Raw genomic sequence first — 19,110 nt, 5'->3', positions numbered from 1 at the left:
GACTCTTACCTTCGTTATCAGTCTCCCATGTGGGACCTTATCAAAAGCCTTGCTGAAGTCTAAGTAGACTACGTCAAATGCATTGCCCTCATCTACACACCTGGTCACCTCTTCGAAAAATTCAATCAAATTGGTCAGACATGACATGCTGACTGTCCTTGATTAATCCCTGCCTCTCCAAGTGTAGGTTAATTCTGTCCCTTAGAATTGCTTCCAATAGTTTCCCCACCACTGAGGTTGGACTGACTGGCCTATAGTTCCCTGGTTTATCCCTTCCTCACTTCTTGAATAATGGTACCATATTGGCTGCCCTCCAGTCCTCTGGCACCTCTCCTGTGACCACAGAGGTATTGAAAATTATTGCCAGTGCCCCTGCTATCTCCTTCCTTACCTCACTCAACAGCCTGGGATACATTTCATCCAGGCCTGGAGATTTATCTACTTTTAAGCCTGCCAGACCACTTAGAAACTTCTCCCTTTCTGTGTTAATTTCGTTAATTATATCACAGTCCATCTGCCTGATTTCCATACCCATGTCGTCCCTCTCACTTGTGAACACCCGACACAAAGTATTCATTTAGAACCCAACCTACGTCTTCCAGCTCCACACACAAATTACCGCTATGGTCCTTAATGGGGCCTACTCTTTTCCTAGTTATCCTCTTTTAATGTACTTGTAAAATAACTTTGGATTTTCCTTTATTTTACCTGCCAATGTTTTCTCATTTCCCTTTTTTGCTCTCTTAATTTCCTTTTTAAGTTCCCCCCGATACATTCTATACTCCTCCAGGGCTTCTGCTGTTTTGAGCCCTCAGTATCTGCCATAAGCCTCCCTTTTTCTCTTTATCCAATCCAGTATATCCCACCCTTTGTCTTTACTGGAATATGTTGGCCCTGTACTCTCCCTATTTCCTTCTTGAATAAGTCCCGCTGCTCTTGATGCAGATTTACCTGAAAGTAGCTGTTCCCAGTCAACTCTGGCCAAATCATATCTGATCTTATTAAAATCGGCCTTACCCCAATTTAAAACTCTGATTTCTGGCCCATCCTTGTCCTTCTGCATAACATCTTGAATCTATCTGCAAAATGCTCCCCCACTGACACCTCTACCACTTGTGATCAGGCCTCTCAGTAACACCTCAAAAAATTTCACAAGCGATGAATTACACTGATGTTGCGACAGGACATTGCCACCCGAAAGCAAACATTAGCCATTTTGCATACAGCAGGATCCCATAAACAGTAATGAAATGAATGGCTGGCGATCTGTTTCAGTTGCCGTGGACTGAGGGAGGAATGCTGAGCAGGGGTCAGTGAAATCTGTGCTTTTCAAATTGTGTCCGAGGATTTTTAACGCTCACCTGTACAGGCTTGGAGCTTGGTTAACAGGAGCTTGGTTAAACATCTCATCTGCAAGACCACCACCTGTGAGATAAGCACTCCACTACAATACTGAGGGCAGGTCAGCCTCAAGACCTGCAGTGTGGGGCTTGAACTAACCTGCTGACTCAGCCAAGAGTGCCAGCAACTGAGCCAAACTAACGCTTACTCATCACCTCTGCTTCTCCAGATTAGGATACAGTCTATGTAACACAGACAGGGCAACCAATCTCACTGCAGCAGAGGCCCAACAGACTGCCTTAGAAGTGCATGCTGGGTGTACAGCCCTGTGAACCTTTGAATGAAGGTCATGTAGGTTGGCCTCAGAGAATGGAGCACATCGTGAGTATTAAGCAAGCCCAGAACACTGATATAGCTACGGCCAAGTACAAGGTGCAACTCTCTATTCTGCCCCAGCAGCCTAACAACACTACTTCCCCAATGTACTAGCGCAAATTTTTAAGTTTTAGTCCCACACATACAAAAACAGCAATATTCTTACAGCCTAGTCCAAATCCTGGTCTCAGATGTGAAAGCACCACACACTAACTCACAGAACTAACAGCTCCCCAGGCTCTTTCCATTTGTATAGTTTTCAATTATTCCTTAACCCCTCAATTTTCAGACAATTTACTTTCCCCTGGTCCTTTAAGTGTCACTCACCTTTTCTGTTGAGTATATCTCCAATTTGCCAATGCTGGCTTTGATCCGACCCACACGTGGTGCTAGGTTTCAGAGTGTGGTACATCCTCCGCATTATTCCTTCCTAAAGGTTGGCTCAGCCTCTGCCCAGCAATTTCTCTTAATATTGGGAATTTGCTCAAGGCCAATGCTGCATATGAGCCTGTGTCTCAGTGCTCTTCCCACTGACTGGGAGGGTGTCTCAGTAAATCTCAAAACTTCAAAGGACACAATGAACTCACCCATGAGGCCTCATAAAAAGTGCTCAAAAGACAAATTTCAGATGACAATAGATGCCAATGTGATTCTCTAGACAGGGAAATCTCATACTCAGATATAAAGTACAATTGATAAACACTTCTCAAGGTTGCACCTCACACATTAAATGAACGCAGAACACTTAGAAAATCTTGAACAAATGGGTTTAAAACACTCATCTCACCTCAAAGCATTGCCAAAAAAAAATTGGAAACTGATTGCGATGGGTGATCAGTGGTAAACTGATAACTGTGGGGCAAACTGCAGACCAGCTGAAGCAGTGGCAAATTCCTGGCATTAATAGCAATAAGCTCTAAATACAAGGGTGGCACAGGGACGGAAATGCTCCTTCTGTAGATATGAGATTGTAAATTCAGTTAAAGTGAAAACAAATTACTCTTCAAATCTCTCGAGAAGTCACACATGGGTAGTCTTGAAATGAAGCTGGGTTAGAGGTCAGTTGGAGATAAATTGAGCCAGGACATTCTATCCTTTTATGCTTTCATGATAAATTCATCTGTCCACATGTGTGGTGGAGACTGCCGATGTAAATCTTTAGCAGCATAATTACACCCTCCAAGTTTGGCACCAGCACCTCCACTGACAGGAAGATGTGACTGCAGTAGCAACTTCACATGGATAGTTTCTGTTACAAATTTATAATGGAGTAATGCATTGAGACATAAGATATTGGAAACATGCGAATGCCACACATTGCGTTGTGGCGGCTTCAACCTGGGAATCTTGACTTTAAATGCAGTCCCTGGATATTTTAAGCATGCACCAGAATCATCCAAGAACAGATTTCTTTAATGCAGATCTGCATAAGTTGAGTTTTACAGCCGGTTTCACAGGCATGGTCCAGTCACAAACTGCAGAACACAGAATTCATGGTACCCCCAAAAATCTAGCACAAGGATGTCTAATGCCATTCTTTTAAACATATAAAACCTCAATTAATGTTAATTATTTGAAAAAAGTCAAAAACCAAGTCTGAAACTCAATCTCTGTTTAAGATTGTTTGTTTGTAAAATATTTCAGTATATGGTCCTGGTGTCCAGCCAGGTGATCTTCTATCGGGTGCTGCTTGGGATTGGGCTAACAATTTGGAGAAGCAGAAGCACAGAGGAAGTGAAGCTAATTTTTAAACATGATTGTAACTGTGACTTTGATTACTGAATCCTTGCATCATGTCTGGTCCAAAAAGAATATTACTAGCCATCAACAGTTGATCTTTGCTTATCTCAATAATCATCTGCACAAATTTTCCCCAAGAATTGCAGGACTCAGAAACTCGACAATATCACACGCTTTGGACAATTTGAATAAATACTGCCCGAACAGAACTCCTGAGTAACAGTAAATGTCAACCTGTGTGAACAGCCGTTTGTCCAACACATTAAGATGTCTAGCTGGGAGAATGGTCAGAGTCGTGAGGGGGTCACTGAACCCTTCTTCTCTATGGGCCTTGATTTCAGAGCAGCAGGGCAGAATCTGGCCACTACCCCATGCTGGTCCCCACCACCAGAGCTGAACATTAGTAGTGAACACAGAACCTCCTGCTTCCCACTTTTGTTTTCTCGCTGAGCGCTTCATGTTTCCACCCACGGAAGCCAGCCATAGAGTTCAAAGGTTGGTCATGTTGCACTTCACAGCTGCTTCATGAAAACTCAGCACAGCATGACAGCGCCAAGACAAGAATGCTCACTAAACTGAATTTACCCAGCCTCCCCCCCAAAACCCCAATATTCACAGGAATGCCTGTATCTGGTAATCCAACAGCTTGAACAGGAAGCCTGGGGTGAGAGGTTTCAGGGCTCAGTTGACTCTGCAAGCTCGAATCATCAACAGTTGGAGGAGAATGAAGACCGGCGACATGATGAGGCCATACCACAGCTGAGAGCTCTGCCCCTCCAGCTTCTGACACAACAGCATCTCAAATACAAACTTGAGGCTGAGGACAGTCAGGATCCAGAAGAACCGCATGACGGCCAAACGCATTTCCCCGTCCTGGAACAGGCGGATGGATACGATCACGGTGAAGTAGGTGCTAAGCCCATCGGCAGTGAAGAGCGGGATGAAAACATACCACCAATCCAGCCACCGCGCAAAATTGTCCACCTTCACAGCAAGCAGCACAGAGAACACCAGGAAGGCAACCAGGTGCAGCAGCATTTCAAATGTGGCAAATCCCAGCCACTGTACCAACTCACGCAGCGAGAACAACATGTTGGTGCCAGTACTGCATGGGCCTCAGAAAGGGCACCTGCGTCAGTCGACAGGAACTAACAGGTTACATCAGTACACCAGCTGCTCCGAGTTCTCCAAGCTGATGTGTCCAGAAACTCAGCACACAGCTTCTAAATGAAATAGAAACATCAAAATGTTATAATTTCACATCTGTCATTCCTGACAATAATTGTGTTACAATTATGAGGCTTATAACATTTTAACTTTTTTTTGGGACTGTGTCTTGATGGGAAAATGAAGGGGTGTCATGTGACCTGCTCAGAAGTCTGCCTGACAACAAGCCTGGGTTTGATTACTTGAGATTAAAGGGGGCCCAGACTATTTTACTGGGAAAAAGGTGCAAGGTGTTTACACTTGGAGACAATGGCAGCAACCTGTGTGCTAACAGTGGCTTGACTGTAAGTCTGCAAAGTCCCAGAAAAGTGTTGAGAATGTCAGGTTGTAATAGTCAATAGAGTTTTTAGTCTTTTGTTACAGTAAAAGACTCAAAATGTGAAATGTTGTCATGTCATCCTTTCAGCAATTAACTGGAAGATCAACTTTATTTTTTAAAACTTATCAGTCTCAATGGAGATTGTAACAATTGCATGTGATAATCAATGATTTTTTTTAAAGTCTTGCAATTATATAGCACCTTTCACAACCTCAGAACATCCTAAAGCATTTTACAATCAATAGTCACTGTTATAGGAAATGCAACAGACAATTTGGACACATCAAGATCTCACAAACACCAATGTTATAACGACCAGATAATCTGTTTTAGTGATGTTGGTTGAGGGATAAATATTGGCCAGGACACCAGAAAGAATTCCCCTGCTCTTTTTCAAATTAGTCCTGCAAAATCTTTTACATCCACCTGAGGAGAGACTGTGCCTCAGTCAGATGACCAGCTGAAGGATGACACGTCCACAATGCAGCACTCCTTCAGTACTGCACCGGAGTGTCAGCTTGGATTATGAGTTCGATTCTCAGGAGCAGGACTTGAACAAATTATGATCCAGTGACAGTGAAGGAATGGCGATATATTTCCAAATCAGGATGGTGGGTGGTTTGGAGGGGAATTGCCAGGTGTTCCCCCGCATCTGCTGCCCTTGTCCTTCTAGGTGCTGGAGGTCGAAGGTTTGGAAGGTGCTGTTGAAGAAGCCGTGGTGAGTTGCTGCATTGCATCTTGTAGATGGCACACACTGCTGCTACTGTGCTTTGGTGGTGGAGGGAGTCAATGTTTGTGGATGGGATGCTTTATCCTGGATGGTAACTAGCTTTTTATGTGTTGTTGGAGCTGCATTCATTTAGACAAGTGAAGAGTATTCCATTACACTCCTGACTTTGAGGTGAGTTACTCTACTCTTGGCAGAATTCCCAGCCTCTGGCTTGCCCTGGTAGCCAATGGCTAGTCCAGTGCATTGCCTGACCGATGGTAACCACCAGGATGTTGACAGTGGGGTATTCAGTGATGGTAATGTCATTGTATGTCGAGGGCAGGTGGTTACAGTCTCTTATTGAAGATGACCCTGGCTTGGCTGTGTGTGTGGTGCTAATGTTACCTGCCACTTCTAAGCCCAAACCTAGATATTGTCCAGGCTTCAGTATCTGAGGAGCCACGAATGGTGTTGAACATTTTGAAAAAAATGGTGAACATCCCCACTTCAGACATTCTGATAGAGGGAAGGCCATTGATGAAGCAGCTGAAGATGTTAGGGGGTTGGAGAGGGTGGGGGTGGAGAGAGGAGAGGAACGGAGCGGAAAGGAGCCAAAGGGGGTTTGAGGGAATGGGAGGAGACAGGGGTGGGGGGTTTGGGAGGAGACAGGGGTGGGGGGTTTGGGAGGGGACAGGGGTGGGGGGTTTGGGAGGGGACGGGTGGGGGGTTTGGGAGGGGACGGGAGGGGGCGGGAGGGGTGCGGAGGGGGCGGGAGGGGTGCGGAGGGGGCGGGAGGGGGCGGGAGGGGGCGGGAGGGGTGCGGAGGGGGCGGGAGGAGACGGGGGGGGCGGGAGGAGACGGGGGGGGCGGGAGGAGACGGGGGGGGCGGGAGGAGACGGGGGGGGCGGGAGGAGACGGGGGGGCGGGAGGAGACGGGGGGGCGGGAGGAGACGGGGGGGCGGGAGGAGACGGGGGGGCGGGAGGAGACGGGGGGGCGGGAGGAGACGGGGGGGCGGGAGGAGACGGGGGGGCGGGAGGAGACGGGGGGGGCGGGAGGAGACGGGGCGGAGGAGACGGGGGGGGCGGGAGGAGACGGAGGGGGCGGGAGGAGACGGGGGGGGCGGGAGGAGACGGGGGGGGCGGGAGGAGACGGGGGGGGGGGCGGGAGGAGACGGGGGGGGGGGCGGGAGGAGACGGGGGGGGGGCGGGAGGAGACGGCGGGGGGGCGGGAGGAGACGGGGGGGGCGGGAGGAGACGGGGGGGGCGGGAGGAGACGGGGGGGGCGGGAGGGAGACGGGGGGGGGGCGGGAGGAGACGGGGGGGGGCGGGAGGGAGAGGGGGGGGCGGGAGGAGACGGGGGGGGGGGAGGAGACGGGGGGGGGGGGGAGGAGACGGGGGGGGGGGGGAGGAGCGGGGGGGGGGGGGGGGGGGAGGAGACGGGGGGGGGGGGGGGGGGGGGGGGGGGGCGGGAGGCGACGGGGGGGGGCGGGAGGAGACGGGGGGGGGCGGAGGAGACGGGGGGGGGGGGAGGAGACGGGGGGGGGGGGGGGGGGGGGGGGGGGGGGGGGGTGGGGGGGGGGGGGGGGAGGGGACGGGGGGGGCGGGGGGGAGGAACGGGGGGGGGGGGGAGAGGGGGGGGGGGAGGAGAGGGGGGGGGGGGGAGGCGGGGGGGGGGGGGGAGGGGGGGGGGAGGAGACGGGGGGGGGGGGGAGACGGGGGGGGGGGGGGGGGGGGGGCGGGGGGGGCGGGGGGGGGGGAGGGAGGGGGGGGGGGGGAGGGAGGGGGGGGGGGGGGGGGGGGGGGGGGGGGCGGGGGGGGGGGGGAGACGGGGGGGCGGGAGGAGACGGGGGGGCGGGAGGAGACGGGGGGGGGGAGGAGACGGGGGGGGGGGGGGGGGGGGGGGGGGGGGGGGAGGGACGGGGGGGGGGGAGGAGACGGGGGGGCGGGGGGGGACGGGGGGGGCGGGAGGGGGGGGGGGGGGGGGGAGGAGACGGGGGGGCGGGAGGAGACGGGGGGGGGGGGCGGGAGGACGAGGGGGGGGGGCGGGAGGAGACGGGGGGGGGGGGGGAGCGAGACGGGGGGGGCGGGAGAAGGAGCCGGGGGGGGCGGGAAGGAGACGGGAGGGGGGAGGAGGAACGGGGGGGGCGGGAGGAGCACGGGGGGGCGGGAGGAGACGTGGGGGGCTGGAGGAGACGGGGGGGGGCGGGAGGCGACCGGGTGTGGGGGGGGGAGGAGACGGGGGGGCGGGAGGAGGCGGGGGCGGGAGACGAGGGGGCGGGGGCGGGAGTGAGACGGGGGGGCGGGAGGGAGACGGGGGGGCGGGAGGAGACGGGGGGTGGCGGGAGGAGACGGGGGGCGGGAGAGGAGGGGGGCGGGAGGAGACGGGGGGCGGGAGGAGACGGGGGGGCGGGAGGAGACGGGGGGCGGGAGGAGACGGGGGGCGGGAGGAGACGTGGGGGGCGGGAGAGGAGACGGGGGGCGGGAGGAGACGGTGGGGCGGGAGGAGACGGGGGGCGGGAGGAGACGGGGGGCGGGAGGAGACGGGGGGCGGGAGGAGACGGGGGGCGGGAGGAGACGGGGGGCGGGAGGAGACGGGGGGCGGGAGGAGACGGGGGGCGGGAGGAGACGGGGGGCGGGAGGAGACGGGGGGCGGGAGGAGACGGGGGGCGGGAGGAGACGGGGGGCGGGAGGAGACGGGGGGCGGGAGGAGACGGGGGGCGGGAGGAGACGGGGGGCGGGAGGAGACGGGGGGCGGGAGGAGACGGGGGGCGGGAGGAGACGGGGGGCGGGAGGAGACGGGGGGCGGGAGGAGACGGGGGGCGGGAGGAGACGGGGGGCGGGAGGAGACGGGGGGCGGGAGGAGACGGGGGGCGGGAGGAGACGGGGGGCGGGAGGAGACGGGGGGCGGGAGGAGACGGGGGGCGGGAGGAGACGGGGGGCGGGAGGAGACGGGGGGCGGGAGGAGACGGGGGGCGGGAGGAGACGGGGGGCGGGAGGAGACGGGGGGCGGGAGGAGACGGGGGGCGGGAGGAGACGGGGGGCGGGAGGAGACGGGGGGCGGGAGGAGACGGGGGGCGGGAGGAGACGGGGGGCGGGAGGAGACGGGGGGCGGGAGGAGACGGGGGGCGGGAGGAGACGGGGGGCGGGAGGAGACGGGGGGCGGGAGGAGACGGGGGGCGGGAGGAGACGGGGGGCGGGAGGAGACGGGGGGCGGGAGGAGACGGGGGGCGGGAGGAGACGGGGGGCGGGAGGAGACGGGGGGCGGGAGGAGACGGGGGGCGGGAGGAGACGGGGGCGGGAGGAGACGGGGGCGGGAGGAGACGGGGGCGGGAGGAGACGGGGGGGGCGGGAGGAGACGGGGGGGCGGGAGGAGACGGGGGGGCGGGAGGAGACGGGGGGCGGGGGACGGGAGGAGACGGGGGGCGGGAGGAGACGGGGGGCGGGAGGAGACGGGGGGGCGGGAGGAGACGGGGGGCGGGAGGAGACGGGGGGGCGGGAGGAGACGGGGGGGCGGGAGGAGACGGGGGGGCGGGAGGAGACGGGGGGGCGGGAGGAGACGGGGGGAAGGAGACGGAGAGGGGTAGAGGGGGTGGGAGGAGACGGATGGGGGGTAGAGGGGGTGGGAGGGGACGGGGAGGATAGAGGGGGTGGGATGAGACCAGGGGTGTAGGGGGGTGGGAGGAGACGGAGGGCTAGGGGGAGAGACAGGGGGTGGATAGGGGGGGTGGGAGGAGATGGGGGAGTATGGGGGGTGGGAGGAGATGGGGGGGTATGGGGGGTGGGAGGAGACGGGGGTTAGGGGAGGAGACGGGGGGGGTGGAAAGAGACGGGGCGGGGGGGTAGAGGGGGTGGAAAGAGACGGGGGGAGGGTAGGGGGGTGGGAGGAGACGGGGGAGGGTAGAGGGGGTGGGAGGAGACGGGGGATGGTAGAGGGGGTGGGAGGAGACAGGGGAGGGTAGCGGGGGTGGCAGGAGACGGGGGGAGGGTAGAGGGGGTGGGAGGAGACGGGGGGGAGGGTAGAGGGGGTGGGAGGAGACGGGGGGGATGCTAGAAGGGGTGGGAGGGGATACAGGGGGTAGGAGGAGACGTGGGGGTGGGGGGGGTGTAAAGGGGGTGGGAGGAGATGGGGGGAGGGTAGAGGGGGTGGGAGGAGACGGGGGGGAGGGTAGAGGGGGTGGGAGGAGACGGGGTGGGAGGGTAGAGGGGGTGGGAGGTGACGGGGTGGGAGGGTAGAGGGGGTGGGAGGAGACGGGGGGAGGGTAGAGGGGGTGGGAGGAGACGGGGTGGGAGGGTAGAGGGGGTGGGAGGTGACGGGGTGGGAGGGTAGAGGGGGTGGGAGGAGACGTGGGGGTGGGGGTGGTGTAGAGGGGGTGGGAGGAGACGGGGGTGGTGGAGGACTGTCTGTCTCTCCGTCCCGATGACACTGTTTCGAGTTATCCGGATTCCCGCTCTCCCCACACCCCGACCTCCCTCCTCACCGGTTCCCCCCTCACCGGCTCAGCTCTCCCTGTCCCTGTCCTGGTCTCGGTCTCCAGCATTCGGGGCCGCACCTTCCAGTTGCGCGCAGCCGCTGTCCCCAACCCCACCAAACTCTCGCGAGAACCTGCACAACCCGGAATCCGGCAGCGAGAGTGTCGCAATATCGCTGGCGTTTGGAGACTGAGTGAGTGAACTGGAGGCAGGAATAGTGATGGGAATAGAGAGAAATTGGGAGTGGGAATTACATCGTTGGGAATAGAGAGAAACTTGGAGTGGGAATTACAGCGATGGGAACAGAGAAACTGGGAGTGGGAATTACAGGGATGGGAAATAGAGAGAAACTGGGAGTGGGAATTACAGGGATGGGAAATAGAGACTGGGAGTGGGAATTACAGGGATGGGAAATAGAGAGAAACTGGGAGTGGGAATTACAGGGATGGGAAATAGAGACTGGGAGTGGGAATTACAGGGATGGGAAATAGAGACTGGGAGTGGGATTTACAGCGTTGGGAATAGAGAGAAATTTGGAGTGGGAATTACAGCGATGGGAACAGAGAGAAACAGAGTGAGAAATAGTGAGTGGGGTGTGTATATTGTTAGCAACAGTAACAGGATAATATTGCAAATTTGAGCAATGGTAAACAAATCTTACTCCAGTGAGCAGGGAGTGTCATAGTGACAGGACGATTTTGTGATAGACAATAAGGAACAGTCAGTAATTGGTACTATTGTACAAGTGTAAGGAATTACAGGAATAACGAGGAGGAGAGTGAGATGGAACCCATTCAGCTTGAGTGCAAATGAGATATTACTGAAAAAGAAAGTGAGAGTGAGTTTTACAAAAGTGCAAGACTTAAAGGTTCATTGTGATAGTGACCACAGTAGTAGAATGAAGTACTACATCACAATAGTAGGGGTGACACTTCCACTAGTTATTGTGTGAATGTGCTTCTTTATTGCGTTAGAGTACTTCATAATTATCGTCCTGGTGAATGTGTTTTTATTAATATATGTCACATCATTGTAAGGTGTGTATTTTTGCTATAGTTATTATGGCAGTGTTTAGAATTGTTATGAGTGAGCAGTAACCATATGAATGACTGTACACATTGAGACGACTGTGTGGTGTGACACTGGTGTGTGTATTACGGTGATCTAATAACAATGTATGGACATATGATTGTAGGTGTGTTCATTATCAGTGGTTGTAATCAGTGTACAACAGAGAGTGTTCACTTTTGAGAATAATTGCTGTTCCAGTGAGTGGTTAGTTACAGCACTGAAGTGTGTTTTAGTAGTTAGTGTGCTATTCAGTATGATTACCGATGGTAACCACCAGGATGTTGACAGTGGGGGATTCAGTGATGGTAATGTCATTGTATGTCGAGGGCAGGTGGTTACAGTCTCTTATTGAAGATGATCCTGGCTTGGCTGTGTGTGTGGTGCTAATGTTACCTGCCACTTCTAAGCCCAAACCTAGATGTTGTCCAGTGACTGCTTACCATACTGGGTACAGAATATGAGTAATTACCATCTTTGTGTATTCTTTGTTGTATCGTTGGTATAAAACATGTTCTACTGTGAGACATTACTGCACTTCTGACTGTAATTAGTAAAAAAGTGAATGTGTATCCACACAACCATTCTCCATCCTGTGAGAATGTGGTACTGTATCAGTAGTGATACCTTGCCCCTTACTGATGCCACTCTGTCTGTCTATACCTTTCACCAGCTGCCTAGACCAAACTGCCACAGTGGCAGTGTGCCCCTTACCACCAAATCACACCTTGGTCTCACCGCTCCTCACTCCTCTGATACTTTCTCCTCTTTTTGAGCATCTCAGCTTCTGCTAACCCTCTTTCCTTTCCATGATGATTTCAATTTCCATCTCAGCTGTCCGTGCCCTCTCCTCTGAGTTTACTTCCCTCCTGTCCTCCCTCCTTACACGCTCCCTAACCATACTCACAGCCACCACCTTGACCTTACCAAATCCCATGGTGCCTCTATTCCCAAGGCCCTGATCACAGACAAAGCCTTTGCTTTGTATTTCTTATCACCTCTAACCCCATACCCTCTGCTAACCCCAGCTAGTTCAGTACTCATCCTGAGATTCAAAAAAAATACTGCCCAAGTCACCTACAATTGCATTTTTAAACTGCCAACTGCCTAGCCTGTGGCCCTCCATTTTCCGTAGTACTCCAGCCATCAACTTGTTCAATTATTCCCTTGTGTTCACTTTTGATGCCCTTGTCCCGCATAAAACTTTGCTCTCTCCAATCCTGGTCTTTTCTGTTGATATTGGCCTGACCTTTGCTCCTTCAAATCCAACAGGATACACAACAAGCGTATCTGGAACGCAACTAGTTTAGCCCTCCATCAGCAAATCTGGCTGGACTACATCAAGTACTATTGAGCTTCACTCTCCTCTGCCAAAATTGGTCCCACTCTAGGATCATGCTGGAGAGCAAAGAAAACTCCTGGCTGCTTTTTCCAATACCAATCATCTCTCTCTCCCCTCACTGCCACCAAATGTGAGGAGCTTCTGGACTTGTCACTAAAATGAGACTCTTCATTTAGCTGCTTCCTAAGCATCCCTTGCCCACTGAACCAAAACTTTCTTCAGACTCCCCCTACACATGTACTCACATCATAGAATAGTTACAACACAGAAGGAGGCCATTCAGTCCATCAAGTCTGTGCTGTCTATCTGCAAGAGCAATCTAAGGTCAGAGGCTGGGAATTCTGTGGAGAGTCCACCATCTACAAGGCACAAGTTGGGAGTGTGATGGAATACTCTCCACTTGCCTGGATGAGTGCAGCTCCAACAACATTCAAGAAGCTTAACACCATCCAGGACAAAGCAGCTCTCTTGATTGGCCCCCCATCCACCAACTTCAATTGGTCAGAAGTGAGTCACCAATTTTATCCCCATCTCCATGACTCAATTCACATAAAAAGTAACTGAAAAACAAAGGGTCATTCCTTGTACTCAATGTTATCTCTAGGTACTACAGGAGTTAAAAGTACAAATGACATTCCCGTAAACCATGTTCATTCTTATCATAAAATATAGCTGGTTGGCCTGCTCAAATGTTTTCATGCACTAAGAACAAGTCATTATTAGCAGAGTTAAGCAGTGTCTTTTCGGGGTGAAACAGGAAAGAGAAGCAAAGATGATGTTTTAAATGACTTCCTCTAATGATTATACTTAAATAATCAATATGTTAGAAAACCATTCTAGTTAAAAATGAATGTGGTAGTATTAGTCTTTAATCACTATAGGGAAGGATTCATGCTGAGAGCCAGTTCTGTTAGGCCTCGAATGTAGCTTTATACAAAGAGGTGCTGTGAATACTCCACACAAGCAGGCAAGCTAACTCTTATTAGTAAGTTAGTCCTCTCACTACTGGCAGCCTTGAGTCTCACAGCTGCCATTGCCAGCAGCCTGATCAATTTAACCATTTAATTACCCCTATCAACAGGCAAGAACTTAAGCTCATCTATTTAAAGTGTGGTTAGTATGAGATCCCAGCATATTAATCCTAATTAAATAAAATCCTAAAATTAGTATATTGTAAAAATTTTACAAATTAATTTAGATCCTAATCCTCTGCGTAAAAATATTTTGCCACCGTTGCTTTTTGTGCCAATCACTTTAAACCTGTGTTTGCTGGTTCTCGATCTTTAAGCCAATGAGAACAGTTTCTCCCTGTCTAAATACCCTCATCATTTTGAAAACTTTTATCAAATCTCTCAACATTTTCTTCCCTAAGGAGAATAACCCCAGATCAGTCCAGTCAATCCAGATAACTGAAATTCCTCAACCCTGGAGCTATTCTCAAATCTGCACCCTTTGAGACCTCACACCCTTCCTCAAGTGTGGTGTCCAGAATTGAATACAATACTCCAATTAAGACCGAACCAGTGTTTTATAAAGATTCACCTTAACTTCCTTGCTTTTGTACTCTGCTTCTATTTATATAACCCAAGATCCTGTGTGCTTTATTAACCACTTTCTCAACCTGCCCTGCCACCTTCAATGATTTGTGCATATGTATTCCCTGTTCGCTCTGCTCTTGCACTCCCTGTAGAATTGAACCCATTAGATTACGTTGCCTCCTCATTCTTTCTACCAAAATGTACCACTTCTCTACATTAAATTTCATCTGCCACTTTCCCGCCCATTCCACCAGCCTGTCCACATCCTCTTGGAGTCTGTCACACCCCTCCTCATTTTTCACAATACTTACAAGTTCTATATCAACTGCGATCTTTGAAATTGTGCCTGTATACCCAAGTCTAAGTTATTAATACATATCACCAAAAAAGTAGTCCTAACACCAATCCCTGTTCATTTCTACTCTGTTTCCTGTCACTCTGCCACTTTCCCTTTTATTCCATCGGATTCAGCTTTGCGGGAAAGCCTATTGTGTCCATTTACATCACTTCAACCACATGATCCTAATCTACCCTCCCTGTTTTCTCATCAAAAAACTAAATCAAAGTAGTTAAACACAATTTGCCTTTAACAAGTCCATGCTCACTTTCCTTAATTAATCCACACTTGTCCAAATGATTAAGTTTGTGCCGGATTATTGTTTCTAAAGGCTTTCTGATCACTGAGTTTAAACTGACTGGCCTCTCGTTGCCTGGTTCATCCTTACCCCCTTTTTTTTTAAACTACCAGTTCGTTAGGAGGATTGGAAGACTTTGGCCAGTACCTCTGCAACTTCTACCTTTCTTTTCTGTCAGGATGTATCCCATCTGGTGCAAAGGACTCATTTAATATCCGGACCATGCACTCTGTTTCCATCTCTCACTACCCTTTTACTATTTACATGCCTATAGAAGAGTTTTGGATTCAGTTTTATGTTAACTGCCACTATCTTCTCATACTCTCTCTTTTGCCTTGTTTTTTCACTTCCCCTCTGTTCAGCCTGGTTCCACTTGCATTATCAAGCTGAAATCTGTCATATACTCCCTTTTTCTGCTTTCTATTTCTTTCTTCACCCAGGGAGCTCTGGCTTTGTTTGTCCTACCTTTCCAACTTGTGAGATTGTATCTCGACTGTACCCAAACCATCCCCTTTTTAAAGACAGCCTATTGTCTCGTTACAGTTTTGCTGCCAAGTATTGATTCCAGTTTACCTGGGACAGAGCTGTTCTCAATCCAATTAAATTTGTACTCTGCTAATTATCTAAGTATTTTGTTACTCTGTATTGCCCCCTCTAAACCTTAAGAGACTATGATCATTGTTCCCTAAATCTTCCCCTGACGGCACTTGATCCTTTTGACCCCTTCATACCCCAGAATCAGAACCAGCAATTACACTTCCTGCACTGGGCTGGGAATATACTGCTCAAAAAAACAGTTCAGAAAATCTTCTCCCTCTCTGCCCTTTACTGTATTACTATCCCAATCTGTATTAGGATAATTGGAGCTTCCCATTGTAACTACTCTATAGTTTTTGCACATCTCTGTAATTTCCCTGTAACTTTGCTGTTCTATATCTTTCCCACTAGTTAGTGGCCTATAAGAATATATTAGTAATGCAGTGACACTTCTCTTGTGCTGTCCTGTAACTACTCTCCTGTCCCCTCTCCCAGTTCCTCTTGTCAATGAGACCCACCTCCTGCTCCCTTGATATGATTGCCATCAAACTGCTGACCAACGAATTCTCCTTACTCCATATGAGCTGATTGTGAAAATGACTCCTCCTCCTCAGGTGCTTGCCTCGCCTTTTCAAAATCCCCTGCTTAAAAAATCCACCCTCAACTCCCTCTGCTCTTGCAAACTACCTCTGATCTCCAACCTCACATTCCTGTCCAAAGTTCTTGTATGTGATAAAAACAAAAAAACTGCGGATGCTGGAAATCCAAAACAAAAACAGAATTACCTGGAAAAACTCAGCAGGTCTGGCAGCATCGGCGGAGAAGAAAAGAGTTGACGTTTCGAGTCCTCATGACCCTTCGACAGAACTTGCGTTCGAGTCCAACGCAAGTTCTGTCGAAGGGTCATGAGGACTCGAAACGTCAACTCTTTTCTTCTCCGCCGATGCTGCCAGACCTGCTGAGTTTTTCCAGGTAATTCTGTTTTTGTTTCTTGTATGTGTTGTTGCTTTTCAAATCAGTGTCTATCTTTCCCATAAACTCATTCTTGAACCCACTCCAAACAGGTTTGTCCCCCCTGTCATTATCCTCTGTGATTGTGACCTTGGTAAACTGTCACAGCCCCTTCGGCCCCTTCACCACTCTCGACCTCTGTTCAACACTTGACACGATTGACTACACCATCCCCCAATTGTAGAAACATAGAATGGTTACAGCACAGAATGAGGCCATTTGACCCATCATGTCTTTGCCAGCTTTCTGCAAGAACAGCTCAGTTAGTCCCACACCCCTGCCTTTGCCTCATAGTCCCGCCATTTCTTTCTCCTCAGACAATTGTCCAATTCTCTTTTGAAAACCTTGATTGAACACAATTCAGCACAGTCTCAGTCAGTGCATTCCAGAACATAACCACTTGTTGCATGGAAATGTTTTTCCTCAAGTATCCATTGTTTCTTATGCTGGTCACCTTAAATCTGTGCCCTCTGGCCCTCAATCCTTCTGCCAATAGGAACAGTTGCTCCCTATCTTCTCTGTCCAAACTCAATGTTTTTCTCCCAGTACCTTTCCTCTGTTGTCCAGCTGGGATTGCACTCAACTGGTTTTATTCTTACCTAATCTAGTCATAGTCAGTGAATCACCTGCAATGGCTTCTTTTTCCGCCCCTATACCGCACAGTATTTTCTGGCATGATTGAGTGCACTTCCTGCAATGGCTGTGTATTTAGGAACATAGGAAATAGGAGCAGGAGTAGGCTATGGCCCCTCAAGCCTGCTCCTCCATTCATTTAGAACATTGCTGATGATCTACCTCTGCCATTTCCCCACATTATCCCCATATTCCTTGATGTCTTCAATATCCAGAAACCTATCAATCTCTGTCTTGAACGCACTCAGTGATTGAGCTACCACAGCCCTCTGGGGTAGAGAATTCCAAAGATTCACCACCCTCTGAGTGAAGAAATTCCTCCTCATCTCAGTCTTAAATGGCCTGAACTTTATTCTGCGATTGCGTCCCATGCTTCTAGACCTCCCAACTAGGAGAAACATCCTTCCTCCACCTATCTTGTCCCACCCTTTAAGAATTTTGTATGTTTCCATGAGATCACCTCTCATTCTTCTAAACTCTAGCTAGAGAATACAGGTCCAGTTTCCTCAATCTCTCTTCATAGAACAATCTCACCATCCCAAGAATCATCTGGTCAACCTTTGTTGCACTCTTTCTATTGGAAGTATATCCTACCTTAGATAAGGAAACCAAAACTGTACAGAACTCCAGGTACAATCTCACCGAGGCTCGACAATTGCAGCAAGACATCTTTACTCCTGTACTCAAATCCCGTTGCAAGAAAGACCAACATACAATTTGCCTTCCTAATTGCTTGCTGCACCTGTATGTTGGCTTTCATTGACTCATGAACACCCAGGTACAATTTGGACGTCAACACTAGTTGTGGTTGTTGGAGGTCAATCATCTCAGTTCCAGGACATCACTGCAGGAGTTCCTCAGGGTAGTGTCCTCAGCCCAACCATCTTCCGCTGCTTCCTTCCACCATAAGATCAGAAATGGGGATGTTCGCTGATGATTGCACAATTTTCAGCACCATTCGTGATTCCTCAGATTTCGAAGCAGTTCATGTCCAAATGCAGCAAGACCTGGACAATATCCAGGCTTGGGCTGACTAGTGGCAAGCAACATTCGTGCCACACAAGTGCCAGGCAATGACCATCTCCAACAAAAGAGAATCTAACAATTGTCCCTTGACATTCAATGGCATTAGCATTGCTGAGTCCCCCACAATTAACATCCTGGGGGTTACCATTGACCAGAAACTGAACTGGACTAGCCATATAAATACTGTGGCCACAAGAGTAGGTCAGAGGCTAGGAATCCTGTGGCGAGTAACTCACCGTCTGACTCCCCAAAGCCTGTACACCATCTACAAGGGACACATCAGGATTGTGATGGAATACTCCCCACTTGCCTGGATGAGTGCAGTTCCAACAACACACAGGGAGCTTGACACCATCCAGGACAAAGCAGCCCGCTTGATTGGCACCCCATCCATAAACGTTCACTCCCTCCACCACCGACGCACAGTAGCAGCAGTGTGTACCATCTACAAGATGTACTGCAGAAACTCACCAAGGCTCCTTACACAGCACCTTCCAAACCCACAACCACTACCTTCTAGAAGGACAAGTGCAGCAGATACATGGGAACGCCACCACCTGGAAGTTCCCCTCCAAGCCACTCACCGTCCTGATTTGGAAAAATATCGCCGTTCCTTCACTGTGGTGTACCTACAATGACTGCAGCAGTTTCAGAAGGTAGCTCACCACCACTTTCTCAAGGGCAATTGGGATGGGTACTAATGCTGGCCCAGCCAGTGAAGCCCACATCCCATGAATGACTGATTTTAAAAAAACTCTCTCCACTTAAGAAATAACTTGTGTTTTTCCCTACCAAATTGGATAACCTGCACATTTTCCCACATTATATTCCATCTGCCATGTTCTTGCCCACTCACTTATCCTGTCTAAATCCCCTCAAAGTTTCTTTTTATGCCCTTCAGAACCCTCATTCCTTAGTTTTGTGCCATCAGCAAACTTGGAAATATTTCCTAGTGTGGCTGTGTGTATTTCCTGTATTAGTGAGAATTTCAATTACCAGCGATTTCACTACCACTAACCTTTTATTTACTCTATTAGTATTGCCACAGTTGGAACTTCTTTAAGGATAAATTCTGAAGTTGATTCTGTTGATTTATGCAAGGTAACTCATCAACGTATTTCATTCTATAGATGTGACTA

General features: G+C 51.0%; 2 protein-coding genes across 6 annotated transcripts in view; one reads left to right on the top strand and one right to left on the bottom strand.

The window, feature by feature from the left end:
* Window positions 1-3,111: 3,111 nt before the first annotated feature.
* Window positions 3,112-10,302, bottom strand: tmem203 (transmembrane protein 203). Its single transcript, XM_041193351.1, has 2 exons — window positions 10,205-10,302; window positions 3,112-4,679 (listed from the first exon to the last, which is right to left on the bottom strand). The coding sequence occupies exon 2, from the start codon at window positions 4,546-4,548 to the stop codon at window positions 4,138-4,140; it is 411 nt and encodes a 136-aa protein (XP_041049285.1). The 5' UTR covers window positions 4,549-4,679; window positions 10,205-10,302; the 3' UTR covers window positions 3,112-4,137.
* Window positions 10,303-10,313: 11 nt separating this feature from the next.
* Window positions 10,314-19,110, top strand: part of ndor1 (NADPH dependent diflavin oxidoreductase 1) — a 50,636-nt gene continuing 41,839 nt past the window's right edge. For 2 of the 5 annotated variants that reach the window (XM_041193346.1, XM_041193345.1), the window contains exons 1-2: window positions 11,028-11,700; window positions 19,009-19,072. In XM_041193346.1, the coding sequence (XP_041049280.1) occupies window positions 11,516-11,700; window positions 19,009-19,072 (249 nt within the window). In that variant the 5' untranslated portion in view covers window positions 11,028-11,515. Of the gene's footprint in view, window positions 10,375-11,027; window positions 11,714-19,008; window positions 19,073-19,110 lie in introns of those variants that run through there. The other 3 variants (XM_041193349.1, XM_041193350.1, XM_041193347.1) reach the window with 3 other exon arrangements.

The sequence above is a fragment of the Carcharodon carcharias genome, chromosome 8, assembly GCF_017639515.1.
Source record: "Carcharodon carcharias isolate sCarCar2 chromosome 8, sCarCar2.pri, whole genome shotgun sequence".
NCBI lineage: Eukaryota > Metazoa > Chordata > Chondrichthyes > Lamniformes > Lamnidae > Carcharodon > Carcharodon carcharias.
Note: the sequence above shows the minus strand (reverse complement) of the source record. Positions and strands in the feature narration are given on the sequence as shown.